This window comes from Pelophylax lessonae, assembly GCF_965119305.1.
Source record: "Pelophylax lessonae genome assembly, chromosome: 5".
In the NCBI taxonomy this organism is placed as follows: domain Eukaryota; kingdom Metazoa; phylum Chordata; class Amphibia; order Anura; family Ranidae; genus Pelophylax; species Pelophylax lessonae.
The window spans coordinates 109,280,357-109,308,135 of record NC_138772.1 but is presented as its reverse complement, the minus strand read 5'-3'; the positions used below and the strand labels follow the sequence as shown (position 1 = coordinate 109,308,135).

The window sequence follows — 27,779 nt, the reverse complement described above, 5'->3', positions numbered from 1 at the left end:
TTCATCTTGTGGTTGTTTCTGTTGTCACGTATTAGCGATTCGTATGTTGGCTATGCCCTTCAGCGAGAATGCAGCTGCTGTCGTCCTCATCTGCATCATGTTTGTTCTGAAAGAGAAGCAAACACATCACTGAAGGGAGAGGGAGGGAGGATGGAGATGAGAGAACGGAGAGGATAGAGGCAGAGAAGGAGCCGGACAGACATACGGATGGAGAATAGCGTACGGCAACGCTCGACATGCAGCGAGAATAAGCAACTAGGTTTCAGCACCACGGAGAGCGACCAGGGTTGCAGTTATTCGCTGTAACGCCCCCCCCATCCCTCCCACTTCCTTCTGTCTCAGTGCTTACTCCCACCCTCCTCCTCTCCTGCACTCCACGGCTTCATTTCAATCAGGTGGCTGTTGCTCTTCAAGATTAGTGAAAACCTAGCAGGAAAATACTCGCCCCCCCCCCTCTTCCCATATACACAAAGGGAGAAGGGAAGCAGGCAACGTGCTCTGAATGATGTGTTGACTCTTTCTGAGTCCTCTCACTCTCTCCCTTCTCTCTTTCTTTCCCTCTCTCCCCCCTTTCTATGGACTGTTGGCATGCAGCCCTCCACAGCCAATTGATCGGACACCTCAGGCTGAAGAGTGATTGGAAAGCTGTTCGCCCCAGTGGTTTGTCTCTTATTAAATGCTAGTGGCTACCATATAAGATCTCTGTTGGATGGTTGACTTTTCTTCTTTCTGGTTGAAGCTTTATGGGGCCTGTTGGCTTGTATTTTTTATTTTTTTTTTGTTTTTTCCATTTTTTTTTTTCTTCTTTGCTCACCCACTGTTGCCAATTGATCTCTAATAAAACGGGTTAAAAGACAGTTTGCCAAAAGGCTGACTTTTCTTGTGCACCTGAAAAGGATTGACTTGATGGCTTCGCTGTACCAGAGGTTCACTGGGAAGATCAACACATCCAGGTCTTTCCCCATGCCACCTGAAGCCAGCCACCTTTTGGGTGGCCAAAATGCAGAAGAGGACACGGCTGGCAAGACCCCACGCCCACCGCCAGAGACGCGACCCTCTTATCAGTACCAAGCACGGAATGACACTGAGGAGGAAGATGTAAGACGTTTGTTGTTATTACCCACCTCCCCACCCCCCCCTCTTCTCCCCTTTAAAGTGTTGTGTATATTCTTGCTCCCGATCTGTGTGTCTGACAACCCCCCCAGTAGCCCAGCCCCCCTCTTTAAATGCCATTGATAGCATTTCTTAATGATTAATTCAGTTCTTCGGGGGGTTTCGTGAGGAAACCAAGCCAGGTTTTCCAATTGCCTGTGTTTTACTGATGTCTGCTCCATTACATCTTTTTAATGTGAACTTTATTGATTAGCAAGTGATGCAGAATAAATGGAATTATGATACAACTCAGTGGTTAACCCTTGCAGGGCAACATCCCTACTCTGCATCCTTACTGGCAGTCGTTAACCCAAATGCCAGCTACCCCAGTAATGAAAAACTTCATTAGGAGGGAGGGCTCCCAGTGATGGGGGGATTGATTACTAAATACACTAATAAAAAAATCAATTATTGTAATATATTGAATTCTGTCTGATCCGAACACTCTTTACTTCCTGGATGCAAAAGAAAATTCAAAGGTAGCATTTGCATATCACCTTAGTAACCAATGACTCATCCAGGGCACCTCTTTTGGGCTGGAGAATGAAACAGAATTACTAGACATTGATCATTGCAGATGAACACTCTTTAAAAAAGGCCTGCGTGTGCATTGTCATTGATGCAGACCCAGCAGGGTTAAAGTCTACTCAGACCAATTTGTGCTCTGCATTTAGCCCACTGCAGTGGCTATAAACCAGATCTCTCTGTACATACATCTGGCCCAGTACCCTAGTATAGTACATCTCTATAAAATGTACAGTAAATGAATAGACGAAAAGCAAGGCGTCAGCAAAAAAAATCCATAACTGCAAATACCTTCCTTATCTCGGTGTCTAAGTTTGCAGGCCATGTGTGTAAAGTAATGTGTATATTGTTTATAATAAGTACTGGAATTTTCAAAAAATTATAATTTTCTTAATAAATTCAAATATGCAAATATTAAAATATTCTCTTTAGATGGTCATGACCGATAGACTTGCTAAAGGAATGTTCAAAATAAGTCTTCAAACAGTGTTAAAATATGTCCTTTAAGGTATAAAGCACTCAGTGTATCACTTCAAAGAGCTAGGATGTGATCCATCCCTCATCCCCCAGAGGTAGTCTCTCTTTAGTATCATGGTGACAGTTTACTGAAATCCCTTTCTGGCTGTACTGTGTAATTACATTATTATAGCAAATGTGCTTTGCAGACCTAACTGGGCCAATTGCATTATACCAGCCAATGAGCTTTGATCTTTTACTAATCTGACATCTGATTGGTTGCTTGAACTTGCAGTGAACTGGGCACATTATTATTTTTATTAAACTTATGTAGAGGCCTCCTAGTTATTATTTAAATGTTTGCTATTCATATCATATTGTTCCCAAACAGGGGAAGTCTACCAAAAGTGATATTTTAGTTCTAGGTGGAGGCTGGTTGGGCAAGTCAGCATCTGACTACTCATGTCTTAGATTTTGTTCCTATCCACCTAAGGCTTCATGTACACTAACCTACCCTGGACTGTAGTTGCAGAAAAATGCTAAACACTGCAAAAACGTGGTACCGGATCAGACTTGCCGCGGTCAGCAGTCTTTGGTTAAAACGTTACTCACCTCAACGTGATTCTTCTGCGTTCAGGAGAGGGAGGTTTAACCTCCCCTTAGCGCAGCTGCTCCTATACTCTGCTAAAAGCCTATGTGTACCTGGATACATATGCTCTTATTGAGTTACATAGTTACATAGTAGGTGAGGTTGAATAAAGACCAGAGTTGTATAAAGTACTCAAAACCCATACTTGAGTAAAAGTACAAGGGCTCGATCAAAAAGTGACTTGAGTAGAAGTGGAAGTGCTCGATCAAAAAGTGACTTGAGTTAGAAGTACTAAGTATTCAACATTTTTTGTACTTAAGTATTGCAAGTAGTTTTTTTAAAAAAATTTGCTACTCAAGTACTTAAAGTAAAAGTACCAGTAGTTTTGTAGGAAATATTGCTACTCAAGTACTGAAAGTAAAAGTACAAGTACTGTGTTATGTAGTTATTAAAGAAAGAAGTCAAAAGTTTAAACATCATATTGTTTTTATTATTTCAAATGCAGCTTTTATTTATGCGTACAGTAGCTTTTATTTTCGTATGCGCTGATAATACACATGTTTTGAGCTTCATGAAACCTGCCATCTACTGTTCTAGCAGTGGTAATTTTTATAATTGTAACGAGTAACTATGCAGCACAAAAAAAAAAAATACTGGAGTAGAAGTAATGAAATCATTGAAAAAATGTAGTGAAGTAAAAGTGGAAGTAGGAGAAAAAAATTATACTCTAGGAAAGTACAGATACCGTCTTTCGGTACTTAAGTACAGTAGTGAAGTAGTTCTACTTAGTTACTATACATCTCTGGTAAAGACAATAGTCCATCCAGTTCAACCTGTGTAGGTGTGTATGGCCGTAATCATCTCACATACCCCTGAATGTTCTGATCCTTGAGATGTACGTCTAAGAGTCTTTTGACAGCCACCATACTTCGCACAGAAACCACCTCTTGTGGTAGAGAATTCCACAATCTTGTAGCCCTAACAGTTTAGGCTTTGGTAAAAAAAAAGCCAAAAGCTTCTAAAAGTGCGTTTAGCAGCTACCAGTGTATATTATGCCTTAGATTGTTGGGTGTTCTAGCTTCTGATGTTCCATGCTCCATAGTAGAAAATAAATAATCCAATGTTGACCGTGGGAAACCCCGATAATTGCTACAGTAGGTCTTTAGACACAATCCAAGGGCCACCAAGGGTGGAGGTTGGTTAAGTAAGTCAGCGCCTGACTACTCCTGTCTTCGATTTTGTTCCTATCCACCGAATGCTTCATGTATGCTAACCTCCCCAGGACTCCGGCCGCTGAAAAAATGCTAAACACTGCAAAAACGCGGTACTGGATTACACAAGTTTTTGCCGCAGTCAGCAGTCTTTGGCTAAAACGTCACTCTCCTCCACGTGATTATTATGCTTTCAAGAGAGGGAGGTTAAACCTTCCCTAGATGCCGCTGCTCCTAAACTCTGCTAAAAGTCTATGTGTACATGGACAGGCTTTTATTTAGTTGCAATTAGGGGCTTTGGCAAAAAAAATGCCAAAAGCGTCTAAACGTGAGTTTAGGAGCAGCCAGTGTACATGAAGCCTTAGATTGTTGGGTGTTGCAGCTTCTGCTGTTCTATGCTCCATAATAGAAAATAAATAATCCGATTTTGACAGTGGGAAACCCTGATAATTGCCACAGTAGGTTTTCAGACACAATCCAAGAGCCACCATACATATTAAAATCTGACATTACAATCAAATTAGGATTTATTAAATCTCTCTAAATATGAGGACCTACGTAATCTATCCAAATCAACCTGTATCCAATCAGGCAGGCCTTTGCACTACATAGTTGTTGATAGATCTGAAGGACATTGTACAATCATATTGTAACATGTGTGGTGAGCTTAACTGTGTCTCTAGAGATATCAAAAACTGCCAAATACTTTGTTTTCCAGCATCTACCAAACATCAGTTCTGGGTGGACCCTTTATTTCACCATATTTGGTATTACTGATGGTTGAAGTAAACCTCTCATGAGAAAACAAAAACAAAACACAAGGGCTGCCACTGCTGACCATCTTGAAAATGCTAATTGCCTGGCTGTTATGTGGACCCAGTGTTTTCAAAAACTTTGAGGTGCTAACCCAGAACAAGCATTCAGATCATAAAAGTCAGAGAAAAGTACTTTTCTGCATACTTGCTCAGAGTCAGTGACTTAAAGTTGAACTCCAGGGAAGTTGAACTGCAGTGGGATTCTCCTGCACTACAAACGGTAAATGCTCATTGATGCCTAGGGTACATGTAACAAGAACTTTTCCTTACCTCCACTCTGCAAGCCCAGGCAGCCACAAGCACTGTGACATCATCAAGTACAATGCAGGGCCAACAGCATTGTATGTGAAGATGCCCAATGGACCACCCATAGGCCAGAGCATTGTGGAGAAGATTTGAGCGCCAGCTGCAGTGGGAGGGAGGAATAAGATAAGTAAAAGTATGTGCTGGAACTGGAGAGGGTCCAGAGAAGGGCAACAAAAATAATTAGGGGAATGGAGGACTTCAGCTATGAGGAAAGACTACAAGCACTGAACTTATTCTCTCTGGAGAAAAGACGCTTGAGAAGGAATATGATATCAATGTACAAATATTGTACTGGTGACCCGAGCATAAGGAACCAACTTTTCAGAGAAAGGGAATACAATAAGACACGTGGCCACTCACTAAAACGAGAGGAAAAATGGTTTTACCTTAAAATACATAAGGGGTTCTTTACTGTCAGAGCAGTGGGGATGTGCAATTCTCTTCCACAAGCAGTGGTATCAGCGGGGAGCATTGATAGTTTCAAAAAACTATTAGACGGGCACCTTAAAGATCACAACATACAGGAGTATACAATGTAGGGTTAACATCAAACACTCACACACATCATAGGTTGAACTGGATGGACTGATGTCTTTTTTCGACCTCATTTACTGTGTAATAGAGCTGCACGATTAATCGTAACAGAATTGAGATCGCGATTCACTCCCCCTGACGATCTTAACATGACACTTGCTCAAAACTTTACATAGCTGTGAGGGAGCAGCTGTCAAAAAAAAAAAAAGAGCCTCCCGCAAAAGCCTATCAGCATTAGTCTCCCACTGAACTGTAAACACAAATGATTACATTGTATCTTTTCTTTCCCTCTGCCGGAGGAAGGAAGTTTAACCTCTTAAAGACTAAACCTTTTTCCTACACTTGTTGCTTGCAAGTTAAATCAGTTTATTTTGCCTAGAAAAGTAGTTAGTACCCCCAAACATTTATATATATTTTTTTTTTAGCAGAGACCCTGCAGAATAAAATGGTGATTGTTGTCAATTTTTATGTCACACTGTATTTGCGCAGCAGTCTTTCAAACGCAATTAATACACTTTAATGAATAAAAAAATTAAAAAAATAAAAAAAAAACGTAAAGTTATCCCAATTTTTTTTATAATGTAAAAGATGTTACACAGAGAATCGTGATCTTTATTCCAAGTAAAAAAAATTGTGATTCTCATTTTGGCCAGAATCGTGCAGCTGTACTGTGTAACTATGTAAAAGTTTGTGTAATGGGTACCCTAGGCATAAGCGAGCATTTAACTCTTGCAGTGAGCCCCACTGCAAGGGAAGTTTTTTCTTTCTCTGGAGTCTAGCTTTAAAGTATTGAAGCCTGGGTGCCAGTATGTCTGCATGACAGCCATTCAATTTTAATTTGGAGTAGTCAAGTGCTTCTCACGTGACAGGATACCTTTAATACTTTTATAGTATAAAAAGCGCTATGTAGAAGTACTGCTGTCCTTTCTGTTAGTGTCTGTGCTGTAGGTGGTGCTGTCGGAAAGGAAAGCAGGATGTATAGATATTACCAGTTACATTTTTTCTTAAATTTATCCCCCCATCTTGCTTGGAGCATATTTTTAGTTTGTCAGTGCGACAGATGTCTGGGGAATCTTCCTTTGATAATGCAGAGCTCCGAAGCAAACAAAAAAGTACATTTACCATGCAAATTTTTTTTCTCTTTCCAATGCCGGAGTTTAAAATAATTTATTTTCAGATAGTCTCTGCACTGTTCAGCATTATCTGTCATGCCAAGTGCGACTTTCCACAGGGAGTAATTATGCTTCCTTATACTGTGCTTTATGCTTCCTTATACAATGTTTGGCATTTCAATTTCTTTTTTTTTTATTATATATTAAAAGGTTTGCTAGGGCAAAGGATTAAGTAGTTAAAATTATCTTATCTTTGTTCCCATTAAGTTTCTATTGATTTTAAAGTTTTTCTAGCCAAGGAAAGAACACATACAGAAGCATGCAGTTTTTCTTAAGCAAAATGAGTCTCTCCCACTGAAGGTTTGGTGACAGTTTTCTTAGGTTTTGCCTAAAGGGACAGTCCATGCAAAACTCTATTTCTGGAGGGTGTTAAGTCATGTATTAGGCGTTTCTGTATCTCAGCTAGGCCTTCCAGTGAAAAGCTACCACTATTAGACTTCTGAGCTCTGCATATCTATCATAGACTTTTTTTGAGTGTCCTACTTTCCATGTCTCGTTTGTTCATTTATATTAGACAGAATACAACGGATGAGTCTACACCAGGGGACACTCCAGTTATTGAGTAATGTGACTCCAAGGTGGGCTAGAACAGAGATGGGAACTATGGAGGTGAGGATCTCATTAATGGAGTAACCCTTGAGCTATCAGAAGTCTTATGCCTCGTACACACGCAACGATTGTTGGCCGTGAATTTTCGGCCAACGTCCGATCGGCCGATTGTCGGCTTGTTAGTATGATGCTTCCGACAACCGACTGCGACTTTTCGGCCGAACAAAATCTGGTGTGCATGCTATAAAATTTTTGTTGGCCGTCACCAGAACGGCCGATTGTTCGTCAGTCAGTACAGATTTCGGCAGACAAATATCAGATGAGAAAGACTGGGCATGCTCAGAGAAGAAAAAACACACAGAAAGTTAACCAGCACATGACATCACTTCTGAAGTTGGTTGTTGTTGGCCGAAAAAATTTGTGTGCAGTCTAGAGCACATTTCAACCAACCCAGCAACAATGGACAAAAGACGGCCAATCGGTCGGCCAACAATCGTTGCGTGTGTATGAGGCATTAGCAACTTGGGCAACCAAACTCCTCCTTTGACTGAAATATTACTGTTTTTAAAAAGTACATGAAGACATAGTAATTCACTAATTAGATAAAGGAAATGTTTTTCTTCTCAGTATCTAGATTCATGTTACGAACCAATGCTACACTTATAGGTGACACATTTATTCTACTGTAGAATGAGACATTTAAAGGAAGGCATCACAACAGCTCATTTCACATGGCTGTTACTCTTGCAAAGATGAATTTTAAGCTGTAAAAATATTCATGCATTGCTTCTGCTCTGCAGTGCTGACATCTTGCTTCAGAGTCCCTTGTTAGCTGACGGATTTACTAACTAGCAGTGCAATAAATAGAAACATAGAAGAGTGATTGCAGAAAAGGACCAATCAGGTCTGCCCATATTTGTGTTTTTTTTTTAACCTTTTTGTCTGAGTAAAGATCTGTGTTTAACCCCTATATAACCTAAATTACTAAAGTGCAATGAGGTGAGGTATTCCAGGGCCTGGTTTACTAAATGGGAAGTAAAGGAAGCAAGGTGAGTGAAACTAGACCTGATTTACCAAAACCAAAGTGTGGTGAATGTAACCTGTGAAGTGAGGTGAACCCAGGCACCATTTACTAAGGTTGTAGTGAGGTGCACTGGGCCTTATTTATGAAAGTGTGAAGAGAGACACATCGAGGCCTGATTTAGTAATGCCTGAAGTGAGCTAATGTGAATTAAATTTAGGCCTGATTTGCAATGAATAAACCCATGTTCACGTCAAACATCCAACCATTTGCAAAAGATAACTATATTTTTTTACAAAATATCTTACACATTAGTAAATGTTGCTCATTAACATGTTTGTTCTTTCTCTCACCTAATACTACAATAAGTGTGGTCCATAGATAAATGGTCTCTCCAATATACAGTATATGAGAAGGAACAAAACAATAAAGTAGTGTGCATATCTTTAAGGACCATAGATCTAATTTATTTGTATGTCTGAACTCAACCAACCAAAGCTGCCAAAGGAATGGAGACCAACCTTTTAAATCTGTTTGGGTTTTGTGGAGGAATACAGTCAGCTCATACTCTGATAGAGTATGCACTCGGGGGCCTCACCTTACTAGGTGTAAGCATTTCTTTACCCAGAGTGGTAATACTTTCAAACAAGAAACACAAAGAAAGGCGCATCGACCATGCGCATTATCCTCAATATAGGCTTTATTGTTAAAACATAAAAATGGCTACTCACAAGCAAAGGTATAAATCAATCACATCGGACTCAAAATCTTGAGTATCGAGAGTAGTCCATACGAATGTCCCTTGTCCTATTAGGATGACGGCTGACGCGTTTCAAGGCATACGCCTCTTCCTCAGAGCCACGACGCGTCAGCCGTCATCCTAATAGGACAAGGGACATTCGTATGGACTACTCTCGATACTCAAGATTTTGAGTCCGATGTGATTGATTTATACCTTTGCTTGTGAGTAGCCATTTTATGTTTTAACAATAAAGCCCATATTGAGGATAATGCGCTAGGTCGATGCGCCTTTCTTTGTGTTTCTTGTTTGCAGTATTGTTGGACTGCTCCAGTCCTTTTAGGCAGCAGGATCCTAGCCATCCAAGATGCCATTTTGAAAGTCCCGTGGACAGAGCAGTCAAGGAGTCGGCTTTTCTGAGCGCAGGAGATAGGTGATCTATCCACCTTGTTTTTGTTTGGAGTGGTCATACTTTCAAATGTTCTTTCCTTAAATTACCATTTTAAATACTAGTCCCCTCTGACATACAAGGTCCAAAAATTTCAGTTTCACTTTCAGTGTTTGAAATATTCCTGTGTCCTCCTGGATTCAGTTAGTACTGGCAGGTGTTGTATAGGAGAAGTGGAGGATGATATTCAGTAAATCCTATACAGTGCCTTTTGCCATTTTGCTGACTCTTAGGGTTAGTGTACGTGGGCATTTAACATCGGGTTGATGTTTTGAGTGTTCACTGTTTTATAAGATCTATTTTAAAGTTAAAGTACAAGCATCAAAATAATTCACTAACTGATCTCAACAACCAAACACCAATGCCCACGTATAGCAGCCCTAGGAGAAGCTTACATGGGCAAGTAAGCTGCAAGGCAAAGGTATATAAAAGGTCAAAAAACATATTTTCTGTATGCAAATAAGTACTTACATATATACAAACCCGATTCCATAAAAGTTGGGACACTGTATACATTGTGAATAAAAACAGAATGCAATGAGTGGAAGTTTCAAATTTCAATATTATATTCAGAATACAACATAGATGACATATCAAATGTTTAAACTGAGAAAATGTATCATTTTAATGGAAAAATAAGTTGATTTTAAATTTCATGGCATCAACACATCTCAAAAAAGTTGGGACAAAGCCATGTTTACCACTGTGTGGCATCCCCTCTTCTTTTTATAACAGTCTGCAAACGTCTGGGGACTGAGGAGACAAGTTGCTCAAGTTTAGGAATAGGAATGTTGTCCCATTCTTGTCTAATACAGGCTTCTAGTTGCTCAACTGTCTTAGGTCTTCTTTGTGCCATCTTCCTCTTTATGATGCGCCAAATATTTTCTATGGGTGAAAGATCTGGACTGCAGGCTGGCCATTTCAGTACCCGGATCCTTCCTCTATGCAGCCATGATGTTGTAGTTGATGCAGTATTTGGTCTGGCATTGTCATGTTGGAAAATGCAAGGTCTTGCCTGAAAGAGACGACATCTGGATGGGAGCATATGTTGTTCTAGAACTTGGATATACCTTTCAGCATTGATGGTGCCTTTCCAGATGTGTAAGCTGCCCATGCCACTCGCACTCATGCAACCCCATACCATCAGAGATGCAAGCTTCTGAACTGAGCGCTGGTAGCAACTTGGGTTGTCCTTGTCCTCTTTAGTCCGGATGACATGGCGCCTCAGTTTTCCAAAAAGAACAAATTTTGATTCGTCTGACCACAGAACAATTTTCCACTTTGCCACAGTCCATTTTAAATGAGCCTTGGCCCAGAGAAAATGCCTGCGCTTCTGGATCATATTTAGATTTGGCTTCTTTTTTGGCCTATAGAGATTTAGTCGGCAACGGCTAATGGCACGGTGGATTGTGTTCACCGAAAATGTTTTCTGGAAGTATTCCTAAGCCCATGTTGTGATTTCCATTACAGTAGCATTCCTGTATGTGATGCAGTGCCTTCTAAAGGCCCGAAGACCACGGGCATCCAATATGGTTTTCCGGTCATGACCCTTACGCACAGAGATTGTTTCAGATTCTCTGAATCTTTGGATGATATTATGCACTGTAAATGATGATAACTTCAAACTCTTTGCAATGTTTCTCTGAGAAACTCCTTTCTGATATTGCTCTATTATTTGTCGCCACAGCATTGGTTGAATTGGTGATCCTCTGCCCATCTTGACTTCTGAGGGACTCTGCCACTCTGAGAGGCTCTTTTTATACCCAGTCATGTTGCCAATTGACCTAATAAGTTGCAAATTGGTCCTCCAGCTGTTCCTTATATGTACATTTAACTTTTCCGGCCTCTCATGAAATCCAATATGAGCCAATATTTGGCATGACATTTCAAAATGTCTCACTTTCAACATGTGATATGCTACCTATATTATATTGTGAATAAAATATAAGTTTGAGATTTGTAAATTAGTCCATTCCTTTTTTAACTCACAATTTGTACAGTGTCCCAACTTTTTTGGAATTGGGTTTGTAGCTGTGAATGGTGTTAGCTATTTAACCTACTGAATGAATACTGCTGAATAGTGTTTTGTGAATATTGATCATTCAAAGCGTGACTCTAGTCTGGACTGTAACTGCTAGAAATGTATAACATACTATGGATCTGGTATTATTTTTATATAGGACAGCCTTTCACAGTCCTTTTGCCCTCAAAAGGAACCCTTAATTCCCTTCAACCTACTAAAGTCCAAGCTATCCTGGATTATGGTAAATGAATGGCTATTGGCGATCCTGAATGATAAACTTTGGACCCTGGATTAAATATCTCTCGGGTGCCTTATCATACAGGTTTGCCATAGAGAGTTTTCCTTTTTTAGGATAGGGTGCACTTCTATCTTTCCTGCTTTGTCTTTCTTCCTTCTACTGACTATTTCCTTTCTTTATCCTTCTCTATATTTGCCTTCAGATGGGCTCTTGGGCCAATTGGGGTATTCGCGACTACATGAGAGTTAAGTCTGACCAGTGCTTAAAGAGGGTGTAGCAGGTCTTTGATAGTTCTGTGTATTATCTTCTATACTTCTATATGTTGTCCTACACTCACGGATTACTGGGAGAGAGAAGAGTTTCCTTAGTATTAAAAAAGTATTAGTATTGCATTATTTGAGTGTCTTCTCCCACATCCTGACTGGCCTGTGATAGGATGGGACATTATGTAATCTCACCACTTAATGCCTCTTTCTTCTATTATATTGTTTTCTCTTTTTTTTATTTTATATTTTCATAATGTGGATGAAGATGCACTATGTGTATTAACAACATGTACTCCTATGTGTCGCAAAGATTTGTATCCTGGTTTACAGCCAACGACTGTTAATTGTTATAATGGCAAATGCTGGACTTGTATTTTTTCTGAAATTTTTTTGAATAAAAATGATTGAAAATGAAAAGGAGCCCTTAAAATAATGTTAGGATTTTAGGGAACCCCTGATAAAAATTATTGCTGTAGATTAGTATGTGAATGAGTTGTAGATATAATAATAATAAAAAAAAAATATAACAATTACATGCCTGGTGTATTTGGCACCCAGAGAAGATAATTTTGAACCCCTGGCTCTATATGACAAAATTATAATTATCAGTAATAATCATGAAATTCATAGGCAGTGATAAGTGTAGTCCCCCTTACACTGGTGATCAGTAGATCAAATACTCTTTACAGTAGAGGTCAGTTGGAGAGAATGTCCCAGTACATTAAGAGCCGGTTCACACTGGGGCGACTCAAAGTCTCCCCGACTTTTAGCTGCCCCGTGCAGCAAGACTTCATCGCGGCTTGCATACGACTTCTATAATGGAAGTCAATGCAAGCCGCTCCGATGTCGCCCGAAGTAGTGCAGGAACCTTTTTCTAAGTCGGAGCGACTTGAGTCGATCTGATTAGAATGGTTCCATTGCACAGAATGGAGCATGACTTGTCAGGCAACCAAGTCGTCAGACAAGTCGTGGTAGTGTGAACCGGGACTAAGGGTCTTTGGAAAGAATGCCCAGTTGCAATAGGGACTGTTGGAAAATGCCACCCTTACAGACGGCAAAAAAGAGAATTAGTATCGCTGGTAACTTACTTGAAAGACAAAAGGAGAGGCTATACTGGTTCTACATGGCTGGCTCTGCCAAGTGACGTCAAACTTTGGAACTATAGGCACCATTTTTTAAGAATTCAATATACCATTGCACACAATTCAAGAAACTGCTAAAAACCTCTGTAGGAACCTTATGGTTCTATAAAACCCTGGCTGGGACAGGCTGATATAGAAGTTCAGAAGTTTCTGTAATAAAACATTCATATTTTTTTTTTTTTTTAGCAGACAGGAACATGGAAGGGTTTTTACATTTTGGTTTACTTTTTCAGTAAATCATTATACGTTCCACTAAACATAGGCATGTTGGGAGAGGCTTTGAAGTTGTTATATATATATATATATATACATATATATTTGCTCCTCGGCGTTAACTAGTAGCATTGTAAAATCTTGTCATGTCTTTGTTAAAACCATAATAATGCCTATCAGATCCGTATCAAATGTGGCTGATAAAGTATATTTTATTTCAAATGGGAAATAAGAAATACTCCTCAAATACCTTGAAAAGCTAGTGGACCTTTCTACCACCTTTGTTCCTGTTTTTTTACTTTTTACTAGTTTTTATGTGTTTCGACCCTGTTGGTTATTAAGGTAAAGAAGAGGTTAATCATGTTTAACACATGCATTTGTTTCCAGCTAAACTTCTGCAGGCAAGTGCAGCTGTAACCAAATAGCTATTTGAATGCATTCACGTCATTTGTTTTGTCTAGGGAATGCTTACATTGTGGCTGTCACTCTACACATGTCACACACTCTAGCCGCTTGCAGTTTTATTGCTGTTTGCTGACTGAGTTGCTACAAAAATTTGACCTGCTTCTACAAGGCCCAGGTCCTATTGTTATAGAAGATTATCTCGGTACTTAGAGGCACATTTGTTGTCTTAACTCCCATAACAGCTCCAATCATTTTCTTTTCTCTCTGCATGTGCACTACATAATGATACCAACATTGCAGCCACATTTACAGGAAGCATCAAAAATGCAGCTTCAGGAGTGCACAAATGCTTATGTCATGAGCGCATCATGTAGAGAATAAAGCCATAAAGCCAACTATTGTTTTTGTGATGATTGGATACATATCTTGAGAAAGGAAAATGTGCTATACTGTATCACTAGGGGAGATTACAGATTGCAATGGCATGCAAGGTATATATATATAGTTATAGGTAAACACCTTATAATAACAAAATGTTTGTAATTACAAAATTAACATGTTAAAAATGTAAGAAAACTACAACATATGCAAACTATTGGTAGTAAACCACAGAAACCAATTAGACTTCAGTTTAAGGTGAACAGTGAATTGGTGCTTCTTCGTTCTTATGAGTTATCACTCTTTGCATATTGCTCTTTATATTAATAATTAAAGTGATTGTGATTCGTTTTTTTTTTTTTTTTTTTACATTAAAATAACGACCATGCCATTCTTACCTGCTCTGTGCAATGGCTCTGATCCTCCTCTTCTGGGTTCCCTGCCAGTGCTACTGACCCCCCCTGCCAAGTGCCCCAATAGGAAGCCACCTCCATTGGGGGCATTAGCGTGTGCTTGATCCTGATGTGGGCTGTTTGCATCTATTTAGACACACAGCCTGGCTCGGCTCTGCCCAAAGTTCTCTGCTCACAGGTTTTGACTGACAGCAGCTTTAGCCAATGGCTCCTGCTGCCAAGCCTGTGAGAGCCAAGAGAGGGGAGAAGAGCTGCTTCAGACATGCCCAGCATTGGATGGAGATTGGGCTCAGGTGAGAATTGGGGGTAGAGGGGCACTACTATTAAAAGGTTTTTTACCTTAATGCAGACAATGCATTTAAGAAAGAATTTTAAACAGAAGAGCAACCAGCTCTCATGTTACTTGATGAGAATTTAGTCAATGCCACAAATGCTGTCCCCCTCCGGAGAAGCAGGTGAGATCGATGGTCAGACATGACCTGAACAATGTTTGCAGGGGGAGATTTACTAAAACTGGAGCACTCTGGTGCAGCTGTGTATGGTAGCCAATCAGCTTCTAACTTTAGCTTGTTCAATTTGGCTTTGGCGATAAAATCTGGAAGCTCATTATTTTCTATGCACATCAGATTTTGCACTCTCCAGTTTTAGTAAATCAATCTCACAATGTTCAAGCCAACATTGTTAAAAAAAAACAACTAAAATAGTTGGCACTCGGGTTACAGGTCATGTAGACCTGAAGAAACAACAAAGAGACTGCTCACTCCTCATATGAACATCATAAGATGATCACCATATAAACCCAAAGAGGAGCGCCCCGCATTGTGTAATGTTCCACGGCCCTTATATTGTAATAGCGTTAACATAGAAGATAATCAGGCAATTTAGAAGGAATAATTTAAATCCACAAATGTATTACTCCCAAGCAAGAATGTCAAATTGGTACAGATAGGTGTCAAATTAAATATCCGACCATTGTAAGAAGGACTCACAAAGAACAGCTGCACTGCACTGCCATGCTACATATCCCGGTCCTAGAGAGTGGGGTAATGTCTAATAAGGTGGACCCAACACACAGTGTTTTTATAAAGCCTGTCTTGGCATACACAATGACATGTGATTGTGTACTTACCTTACAAACTCAGCAGTTAAGGAGCACATGGTGAAAATGGGGAATGCTCACCTAGTTCCACAGTAACTTTGTCCATTTTGTGCTTTCAATCTAAAGTAAATCCAAAGCTTTGTTTTTTTTTTATATTCCTTTCTTTCAACTTAGAGCAATGATAGATCATATATTAAATGTTTTAAAACATACCTAGTAATTTTCCAATTTCCCTAAACACTCTTGAATAACCTTAGCCACAGCTCATATCACTGGTCCATGCTCCTTTTTAAGTAGAAGATGTGGACTGTCCTGTAAAAATAACAAATTCTGCTCTTTGACCATTGCCATTGTTGATCGCCATGGCTTACTGAATACGTTTAATGGCTTTGGGTCACACGGAGCTTTGTTTCAATTTGACGATGACAACATGCAGTACACTGGCTGCTGACAAGGAGTTGTCCATGCAATTCTGCATCACTGAATGCTAATAAAGGAACAGAGAAGGACTTGATGCTTGATGTCATTCATGACAAATTGGCTAAAAGCCGTTCTTTGTGATTTGTGACCTTTCCCCATGGCAGTGCTATAAATTGACTGCTTTGCATGTAAAGTCATTTTCCAAAACCTGTTAGTGGCAGTAGATGGAAAGGCTATGTTATCAAGAAAGGTGAATGCATTAGCAGCACATAGCCTTAGAATATAATACAGTTGGCTTTGCAATTGCCTGTAGTGGTCTCTTTGTGTGATGTAACACTTGGAGATGGACATGGAGAGCCCTATGGGCGGTTATTGTTTGTTTGTCCAGTAGCATCATAAGACTGTTTTCACACAGATATGTTTTTGTTGCCTTTTTACCTTGCTAAAACCCAAGACAAACGCAATAAAACTATTTTCCTTTAAATCCTATGGGACTCTTCTCACCACTGCGCTATGGGTGCAGTGCATTTCCATAGAACCGACCTGCCGCTGTAAAACTACAGCGGCAGGTTACGGTGGCAGGTCGGCAAGCGGTTAATGCATTTTTTCAGTGGAGCAGTGGGCAAGAACCCTAAAATAACATTTTCTCACTGCCAATCATATTCATTACATTGGAGACACTTTACCGTCTCATTAAACGATAAGTATAAGGCGTCCCATAAATGTTATAATTTGATTTTAAAATCTTCTGTAGATCAATCAATAACTATGTACTGCAACTGGCTGCTTGATTGGATACAAAGTGAATGGATTATTTAGGTAGGCACAAACCTTACAATGTTTTGGTGAATCTAAACTGAATTGTACAAGAATAGGGTTGAGCGGACACCTAGATGTCCGTGTTCGACGGGTTCGGCCGAACTTTAAAAAAAAGTCCGGGTCCGTGTCCCGGACTTTTACCGAACTTTTCCCGGACACCGAACCCCATTGAAGTCAATGGGGACCCGAACTTTAAGGCACTAAAATGGCTCTAAAACACCAAAGGAAAGGGCTAGAGTGCTGCAAATGGCAGCAAAACGTAATTAAGAGCATGGCAAGTGCTCTGCAAACAAATGTGGATAGGGAAATAACTTAAAACAACAAAAAAAAACAGAAAAATAAAACAATGTTCTTCTTCATCTCTGAAGGACGAGGCCCATATGGAGTAGGAGGGAGGTTGAGGTGGTGGTGGATGTGGCGGTGACATAGGCGTGCGCACAGGGTGTGCTGGGTGTGCCTGGGCACACCCTAATCACCTAGGGCACATAGCATTGCCAGTGAGGAGATGGGAAAGATCTCCCTGGGACCTGCTCTGCTCTATTTCTCCTTGCCTACAGGTACATGGCCCCGATACATTACTCTCCCTGCTGGCAAACACATGCATGTGTATTTCAACTTTGGGGTGCACACCTTAATGCAATAGGCTGCGCACACCTATGGGCGGTGTAGGTGGAAGCGGCGGTGGAGGAGGACCAGGGCCGGATTAACAGCATCATGGGCTTGGTGCTGAGGATTTTGAAGGGCCTTAGGGCCGTGCCTTGCCATGCACCCAGAGGAGGAAGGGTGCAGCCATGCATGCCTAATTCAACATGGGATGCTGTCTCTGAAGCCCATAAACACATCCATGCATCGCCAACTGTCCCTCCTTGTCCGGCCTTCACGCTGTGTGGGGAGGTTCTGAGGGTGCTGCCTGGGGAAGCGAGCATAGAAGCCAGACTTCTGTGTTTACAAGTGACAGAAGAGCGGTAACAGTGAATATGGCCAACCCGGGGCCTATATAAAAGGTAGGGGCCTGGAGCTGCAGCTCCAATAGCCCCTACATTAATCTGGCCCTGAGGAGGAGGACGAGGTAGCCAACACTGCTTCTTTTCACAAATTTTAAATGAGGGTACACCCCAAAAGAGTGAGAAAGAGCAAAAATGGAACAATGGGTGGGTAAGGTCGGTATCCATTGCTATTCTGCATAAGGTACGGAAAAGTCCCGTGGGATCCATGCCTGGTTCATTTTAATGAACGTGAGCTTGTCCACATTGTCTCTGGACAGGCGGCTGCGCTTGTCTGTTATAACGCCCCCAGCCGTGCTAAATACCCGTTCAGATAATACACTGGCTGCAGGGCACGCCAGCACCTCCAAGGCGTAAAGGGCAAGCTCAGGCCATGTGCCCAATTTGGAGACCCAGAAGTTGAAGGGGGCAGACCCGTCATTCACTACATGTAGGCGTGTGCACACATACTGCTCCACCATGTTGGTAAAATGCTGCCTCCTGCTAAGACGTTCCATCTGAGCTGCTGGTGCTGCTGTTTGTTGTGGCGTGCTGACAAAGCTTTTCCACATTTCGGCCATGCTAACCCTGCCTTCTGAGGTGCTGGCGGTGCCCTGGTTGCGTTGGCGACCTCCTCCTCCTCCTCCTCTGCCTTGTGCTTCCACTGTGGCCCCGCTGTCAGATGGGAATGCCAGCAGCATGGCGTCTACCAGCGTGCGCTTGTACTCGCGCATCTTGCGATCGCGCTCCAGTGAGTGAATTAAGGACGGTACGTTGTCCTTGTAACGGGGATCCAGCAGCGTGGCCACCCAGTAATCAGCACAAGTTAGAATGTGGGCAACTCGGCGGTCGTTGTGGAGACACTGCAGCATGTAATCGCTCATGTGTGCCAGGCTGCCCAGAGGCAACGAAAGGCTGTCCTCTGTGGGAGGTGTATGGTCCGTGTCCTCTGTATCCCCCCAGCCACGCACCAGTGATGGCCATGAGCTGGCCTGGGTGCCACCCTGCTGTGAACATGGTTCCATCTCCTCCTCCAGCTCCTCCTCCTCCTCATCCTCCTCATCCTCCAGAACTGTGCCCCTGCTGGACAATTGCGTCCCTGGCGTTTGCGTGTGCAGGAACCCACCCTCGGAGCCCCTTGCGAATGACTGCCCTGAAAGCCTTGGAAATGTTACCTCTTCATCCTCCTCCTCCTCCTCATCCTGTGCCACATCCTCTTCCATCATCGCCCGAATTGTTTTTTCAAGGAGGCATAGAAGTGGGATAGTTAAGCTGAGAACGGCGTCATTGCCACTGGCCATGTTGGTGGAGTACTCAAAACAGCGCAACAAGGCACACAGGTCTCGCATGGAGGCCCAGTTATTGGTGGTGAAGTGGTGCTGTTCCGCAGAGCGACTCACGCGTGCGTGCTGCAGCTGAAACTCCACTATGGCCTGCTGCTGCTCGCACAGTCTTTCCAGCATGTGCAAGGTGGAGTTCCACCTTGTGGGCACGTCACATATGAGGCGGTGAGCGGGAAGGCCGAAGTTACGCTGCAGCGCTGCCAGGCGAGCAGCAGCAGGGTGAGAACGCCGAAAGTGCGCACAAACGGCCCGCACTTTCTGCAGCAGCTCTGACATATCGGGGTAGTTTTTAAGGAACCTCTGCACCACCAAATTCAGCACATGCGCCAGGCAAGGGATGTGCGTCAAACCGGCTAGGCCCAGAGCTGCTATGAGATTTCGCCCGTTATCGCACACCACCAGGCCGGGCTTGAGGCTCGCTGGCAGCAACCACTCATTTGTCTGCTGTTCCATGCTCCTCCACAACTCCTGCGCGGTGTGTGGTTTGTCCCCCAAACAGGCAAGTTGTAAAACTGCCTGCTGTCGTTTACCCCTGGCCGTGCTGAAGTTGGTGGTGAAGGTGTTACGCTGTCCGGATGAGGAGGCGGTAGAGGATGAGGAAGCGGAGTAGGAGGAGTTAGGAACAGGAGGCAAACTGAAGCGCCCTGCAATCCTCGGTGGTGGAAGGACATGCGCCAAATTGCTATCCGCCTCAGGCCCATCCGCCACTGCATTTACCCAGTGTGCCGTTAGGGAGATATAACGCCCCTGACCGTGCTTACTGGTCCACGTATCCGTAGTTAGGTGGACCTTGGCACAGATGGCGTTGCGCAGTGCACACCTGATTTTTTCCCCCACTTGGTTGTGCAGGGAAGGGATGGCTTGCCTGGAAAAGTAGTGGCGGCTGGGCACGACGTACTGTGGGACAGCCACCGACATAAGGTTTTTAAAACTGTGCGTCTCCACCAGACGGAATGACAGCATTTCAAAGGCCAATAATTTTGAAATGCTGGCATTCAGGGCCAGGGATCGCGGGTGGGTAGGGGGGTACTTCCTCTTCCTCTCAAGTGTTTGGGAGATGGAAAGCTGAACGCTTCCACGGGACATTGTGGAGATGGTTGTTGGTGACCCAGGTGGTGGTGTTGCTGATAGATCGTCTGTTTGCGGGGTGGCAGGTGCCGGTATCACTACAGATGTGGCTGGAGCGGCCGAGACTGCAGCAGAAGAGGAAGCAGGATGAGCCAGAGACGTTTCTTGGTTTTGAAGGTGTGTACTCCACTGCAGCTCGTGCTTTGCACTTAGATGCCTGATCATGCAGGTTGTGCTCAGGTTGAGAAGGTTCATGCCTCGCTTCAAGCTCTGATTGCACAGGGTGCAAACCACTCGTGTCCTGTCATCAGCACATTTTCTAAAGAACTTCCACGCTAGAGAACTCCTTTGAGCTGACTTTGGTGCGCTCGTTCCCTTGCTGCGTTGGGCAGTAGCGGGCGTAGTGTCTAGGGCACGGCCGCTCCGCTTCTGCACCCTGCTCCCTCTTCTGCTGTGCTGGTGGCTCTGTGCGACCACCGCCTCTTCCTCCAAACTACTCAGTTCACCTGCATGACGTTCATTCCATGTGGGGTCGAGGACCTCATCGTCCTCCACATCATCTTCCACCCAGTCTTCACCCCTGCCCTCCTTGTCGGTCTCCACAATGCTGAACGCCGCAGCAGTTGGCACCTGCGTTTCGTCATCATCGGAGACGTGCTGCGATGATCCTTGCATGTACTCATCTTGAGAAATAAGTGGTTGGGCATCGCTGCACTCAATCTCTTCCACTTCTGGGGCAGGGCTAGGTGGATGGCCCTGGGAAACCCTGCTGACAGAGTCCTCAAAAAGAATAAGAGACTGCTGTATGGCTTGGGGCTCAGACTGCTGGCCTGATTTGCAAGGGGGTGAGGTGAAAGACGGTTGGACATTGGCTGCAGGTGCCAACTCTGACCTTTCTGCAGTAGACTGGGTGGGAGACAATGTGAAGGAACTGGAGGCACTGTCAGCAGCAAACCAATCTACTATCGCCTCAACTTGTTCTGGCCTCATCACTTCTAGGGGCGTTTGATGCCCTACCAAATACTGATGCAGGTTCTGTCGCCTACTCACACTTGAGGAAGGTGTTTCACTTGTGCGTGTAGCTGGCACAGATCGACCATGTCCTCTCCTTGCAACAGGAGCTCTACCAGCAGCACCACGACCCAGGCCACGGCCCTTATTTGACGGTCTCCTCATATTTCTGTAATTTAAGATCTTGCCCTAGAAAGGTTTTTATTGAATAGCGGAATAGAAAATATGATCCAAAAAAAGTGTATGTATATCACACGTACACAACCACACTAGGCCCCAATTACTATTGTTTGTACCCCTAAAAGGCTAGATGAGGAGTAGGGGGAGTATGGAACAGGCAGCACCCTCAAACCTTCAGAAGTATGAGATGAACCCCAACAACTTGGAAAGGTGGATCTCTCTCACACGTACCGACACAGACTATCCCGCAATTCAATTGATCCTCAAAGGTTTTTATTGAATAGCGGAATAGGAAATATGATCAAAAAAAGTGTATGTATCTCGCACGTACACAACCACACTAGGCCCCAATTACTATTGTTTGTACCCCTAAAAGGCTAGATGAGGAGTAGGGGGGGTATGGAACAGGCAGCACCCTCAAACCTTCAGAAGTATGAGATGAACCCCAACAACTTGGAAAGGTGGATCTCTCTCACACGTACCGACACAGACTATCCCGCAATTCAATTGATCCTCAAAGGTTTTTATTGAATAGCGGAATAGGAAATATGATCAAAAAAAGTGTATGTATCTCGCACGTACACAACCACACTAGGCCCCAATTACTATTGTTTGTACCCGTAAAAGGCTAGATGAGGAGTAGGGGGGGTATGGAACAGGCAGCACCCTCAAACCTTCAGAAGTATGAGATGAACCCCAACAACTTGGAAAGGTGGATCTCTCTCACACGTACCGACACAGACTATCCCGCAATTCAATTGATCCTCAAAGGTTTTTATTGAATAGCGGAATAGGAAATATGATCAAAAAAAGTGTATGTATCTCGCACGTACACAACCACACTAGGCCCCAATTACTATTGTTTGTACCCCTAAAAGGCTAGATGAGGAGTAGGGGGGGTATGGAACAGGCAGCACCCTCAAACCTTCAGAAGTATGAGATGAACCCCAACAACTTGGAAAGGTGGATCTCTCTCACACGTACCGACACAGACTATCCCGCAATTCAATTGATCCTCAAAGGTTTTTATTGAATAGCGGAATAGGAAATATGATCAAAAAAAGTGTATGTATCTCGCACGTACACAACCACACTAGGCCCCAATTACTATTGTTTGTACCCCTAAAAGGCTAGATGAGGAGTAGGGGGGGTATGGAACAGGCAGCACCCTCAAACCTTCAGAAGTATGAGATGAACCCCAACAACTTGGAAAGGTGGATCTCTCTCACACGTACCGACACAGACTATCCCGCAATTCAATTGATCCTCAAAGGTTTTTATTGAATAGCGGAATAGGAAATATGATCAAAAAAAGTGTATGTATCTCGCACGTACACAACCACACTAGGCCCCAATTACTATTGTTTGTACCCCTAAAAGGCTAGATGAGGAGTAGGGGGGGTATGGAACAGGCAGCACCCTCAAACCTTCAGAAGTATGAGATGAACCCCAACAACTTGGAAAGGTGGATCTCTCTCACACGTACCGACACAGACTATCCCACAATTCAATTGATCCTCAAAGGTTTTTATTGAATAGCGGAATAGGAAATATGATCAAAAAAAGTGTATGTATCTCGCACGTACACAACCACACTAGGCCCCAATTACTATTGTTTGTACCCCTAAAAGGCTAGATGAGGAGTAGGGGGGGTATGGAACAGGCAGCACCCTCAAACCTTCAGAAGTATGAGATGAACCCCAACAACTTGGAAAGGTGGATCTCTCTCACACGTACCGACACAGACTATCCCGCAATTCAATTGATCCTCAAAGGTTTTTATTGAATAGCGGAATAGGAAATATGATCAAAAAAAGTGTATGTATCTCGCACGTACACAACCACACTAGGCCCCAATTACTATTGTTTGTACCCCTAAAAGGCTAGATGAGGAGTAGGGGGAGTATGGAACAGGCAGCACCCTCAAATCTTCAGAAGTATGAGATTGTGTTCACTGTACCCCACAAAGATTGAGTTCACTGCACCCCACAATGATTGTGTTCACTGCACCCCACAAAGATTGTGTTCACTGCACCTCACAAAGATTGTGTTCACTGTACCCCCCAAAGATTGTGTTCACTGCACCCCACAAAGATTCTGTTCACTGTACCCCACAAAGATTGTGTTCACTGCACCCCAAAAAGATTGTGTTCACTGCACCCCAAAAAGGATGTTGTTCACTGCACCCCAAAAAGGATGTTGTTCACTCCACCCCAAAAAGATTGTGTTCACTGCACCCCACAAAGATTGTGTTCACTGCACCCCAAAAAGATTGTGTTCACTGCACCCCAAAAATGATTTTGTTCACTGCACCCCAAAAAGGATTTTGTTCACTGCACCCCAAAAAGGATGTTGTTCACTCCACCCCAAAAAGATTGTGTTCACTGCACCCCAAAAAGATTGTGTTCACTGCACCCCACAAAGGATTTTGTTCACTGCACCCCAAAAAGATTGTGTTCACTGCACCCCAAAAAGGATGTTGTTCACTGCACCCCAAAAAGGATTTTGTTCACTGCACCCCAAAAAGATTGTGTTCACTGCACCCCACAAAGGATTTTGTTCACTGCACCCCACAAAGATTATGTTCACTGCACACCAAAAAGGATTGTGTTCACTGCACCCCAAAAAGATTTTGTTCACTGCACCCCAAAAAGATTGTGTTCACTGCAGCCCAAAAAGATTGTGTTCACTGCAGCCCAAAAAGATTGTGTTCACTGCAGCCCAAAAAGATTGTGTTCACTGCAGCCCAAAAAGATTGTGTTCACTGCAGCTCACACACAGAAAAATGGATGTGGATCACTGACACCTGCCTATCTCCAATCCCACACCACACAGCAATATCGATTGTAGTTTGTAGAACACAGTTTCCCTAAAATTCAGCAGACTCTGTCCCTAACAGGATTGAGAAGAGATCGTAGATCAGGATTGAGTGCAGACCCCACCCCCCACACAGCAATATCGATTGTAGTTTGTAGAAGACACTGACCCTATATAATTCAGCAGACTCTATCCCTAAAATGCCTACAACTCGCCCTGCCTAAACACTCCGACCTGTCCCTCAATTCTATCCGGACACAAATGGTTTTTTCCTGCCTATCTTTCCCTAATCAGCAGCCAGCACGTTGATGTGTGCTCTGTCCCTGAATCTAAGCAGCATAATGACGCCGCTGCGGCTGCTTTGAACTTATAAAGACTTGGTCACATGCTTCAGACGGCCAATCACAGCTACTGAGACATTTGCAGGCATGGCTGGGATGGCTTAAGGCACACCAGTTAAACGATTGTTGATTGGCTGTTGAAAGCCCGCCATGAAAAGAGCGCCAAAGCATGCAAAACCCGGAAATAAAACGACCGAACACGGATTTTTACCCGAACATACAGTAAAGTGTCCGTGTCCGTGTTCGGGTACAAAAAATCCAATTATTCGGTACGAACACGAATAATACAGTCCGTGTTCGCTCAACACTATACAAGAACACTATAATGTTTTTGCCCAGCTTAAAGTGTATCTAAACCCCAAAACAATTTTATATACTGCAGCTTTCTTGTCTGTAGATGCAGTGACTGCTTTTTTTTTTGTTTTCTTTTCATTTTCTAGGTTTTTTATTTAATCTTCATCTGGTAATCCTGCCAGTAACACTTCTGTCCTTGGGGGAACAAATCTCACTCACCTTACTGTATCTATGGAGGATCAGCGTTGTCACCCTAGGGCAAAAAGTGTGTTGGGACTACAAAAACACCTTTCCATTCCTAGTTCCATAACATGGGGGAGGGTTTCTATAGTTTACATAGGTAAACTCTGCAGACATTGTGAGATTTCAGTGCAGCAGAGACAGAGAGTGTGGAGAAAGTTAGTGGCTCACTAGATTTCTGTCGGGATCAACATGTATTTCTTTGCACTTATTGAACAGATATACAAAACACTTTCAATGGTATAAATAACAGACCAAAAGGGAGCAAAAAAGGAGCAAAACGAATTCACAGTTAGGATTCAATCTCATTTTAAAGGCTCATTGACATGGCTGCTTTGGGTCATACGACAGGACTGCATGTAAATCTCCAGCGGGTTCCATGGGCATTTGTAATCAGCTGCGGCTGCTCAGCTGTCTACATCTAGGGCCACTCATTTGTCCATAATTACATTAAATACTTGGGATCAGGGATGAGCTTGGGCGTGTTCGAGTTCATACATGCCCGATCCCGCCAGGAATCCAACACTGCACTCCGCTAATCACTGGCAGTGAGACGTTTCCCGATCGATAGCTGCACAGATTGGGAAATATCTCACTGCCAGTGATTAGCGGAGTGCAGTGTCGACTTCCTGGTGGGATCGGGCACATAGGAACTCGAACACGCCCGAGCCCATCTCTACTTGGGATGTGTGGTTACATGCGAACAGCCACGGTTGATCACAAACACCCATTGAATCCACAGAAAATGTATACTCATTCTTGTCAGTGTGCTGCTCAAGGCGGCCATATACATGAGCCCTAAGAATCCAAGGCACTAGGGCTGGCCATACATTATACAATTATCTTGTACAATTTTCCTTTAGATTTACCAAAACCATACATTATGAGGTCAAACCTAAACACTTTCTTTTTTTTTTTTTTCAAAATAATTTTTATTTTTATAAGGCATAAAAATGTACAAACAATAGCAAGACAAATTTGCAATTGGACCCAAAGTCTTACAAAGGATCAAAAATATACATAGCTAACAAAGGACAACTGACCGGTTCGGAGAATGTGGTAGGTAAGAGGGGACCTTACACGGGAAAGGTATCAGAGTAGAAAGAAACACAACATAAAAAATTCCAACAAGATCACCAGTTGTGAACAAAACAAGGTGTGGGTTCTAAAGTCCGAGGGCGGAGCCACACCCAAGCTTACAGCCATATCAATGAAAGTGCAGAGAAGGGGGGGGGGGGGGCTCACAATAGCAAAGAAGCTCTACAGGGAGAATAATGTTGCTGTAAGGGTAAGGTCCAGGGCAGGGCACATATCCTGGGCGCGAGGCACCCAGGGACGGGAAAGCGGGAGTTGTCAGGAGTACACTGTCAAAACTGTCGGTGCACAGAGCTCAGAAGGGGTGGCATGCCCGGCGGGCCCGCCCAGGGGCAACCATGCACCCATCAAGAAGAGAGATGAAAAGGACACCCGGGGGGTGGGGTAAGGCATGAAAATGGGGCAGTAGAGGGAAAGAGAGGAGGAAGAGAGAGAAGAAAGGGGGAGAGAGGGAAAGAAAAAAAAAAAGGAGGGGAGGATATGTTATGTGAATAACTGGTCGGCTATAGCCAGAAAGGTCGGGCGGGGAAGGCCCCAAACTGGGCCATCACTGGTGAAAAATACGTTCAAAACCTAAACACTTTCAATTTATATGGCAGTCGCTTGCGCTACATAGTAGAAGGTAAATCTAAAGGAAATTAAACAAGAAAATTTTATAATTTATGGTCAGCTTAACTCTAGCCATGCATTACCCAGTTTCTGCTAAAGATTTACCATAGCCAAGGTTCACTAGTGATAATATGTTTCATGTTTAATTGAGAACAAGCATTCAGAAGCAGTACATGTCTAGCAGGTGTTGCAGATTTTAAACTTTGCATTACATTGGTTGGTGACCTTGTTGTAATAACGTGTATATTCCCATGTGCCTACACTCTGCATTACCTCTTTAGTAAAGGCAGGGTGTAATAAAAAAGGTAAGGAACCTGCATGTTTGTAACGTATGACCTGTGTCCATTACATCCTTCATTTCCAATTAGAGCAATAAGTTGATTTGCCTGCAGGTAAAAATAAAGACAATGGTATGCAAGGTTCAGGGTGACGGATGGCGTGTAATATACATGCTGCTGGAACAATAATCACCTATCCTCCACGGAGAGTTTATAGTAGGTAAGGTATTCGTGACTTTAGATTACATCCTAGAATCTTCCTTTTTTTTTGTGTGTGCGGGGAGGATTAGAATTTCAGAAAAATTGACTGTTTATCACCCAGTCTTGGTGGACTCTATACTAAACTACAATGCACAATAAACACCAACCAGATTTTTTTTTCCTGTATGGGTGTGTGTGTGTATATATATATATATATATATATATATATATATATATATATGGTGTGTTCACTGCTCCCGTGTACCATCTATGTTCATTTCTATCAACTTCATGAAATTCTTCCAGCACTTGAGTTCATTGAACCCCTTGGCGTGATTGCCAACTCATCCATTTAATTACTGACATTTCTAATCGTTACAGATACC

At 42.9% G+C, this 27,779-nt stretch overlaps 1 protein-coding gene across 1 annotated transcript in view; it reads left to right on the top strand.

The window, feature by feature from the left end:
• Positions 1 to 325: 325 nt before the first annotated feature.
• The window catches only part of DPP6 (dipeptidyl peptidase like 6), a 1,508,982-nt gene continuing 1,481,528 nt past the window's right edge, over positions 326 to 27,779 (top strand). Inside the window, exon 1 of the mRNA XM_082258743.1 lies at positions 326 to 1,098. Within this exon, the coding sequence (XP_082114869.1) occupies positions 907 to 1,098 (192 nt within the window). The 5' untranslated portion in view covers positions 326 to 906. The remainder of the gene's footprint in view (positions 1,099 to 27,779) is intronic.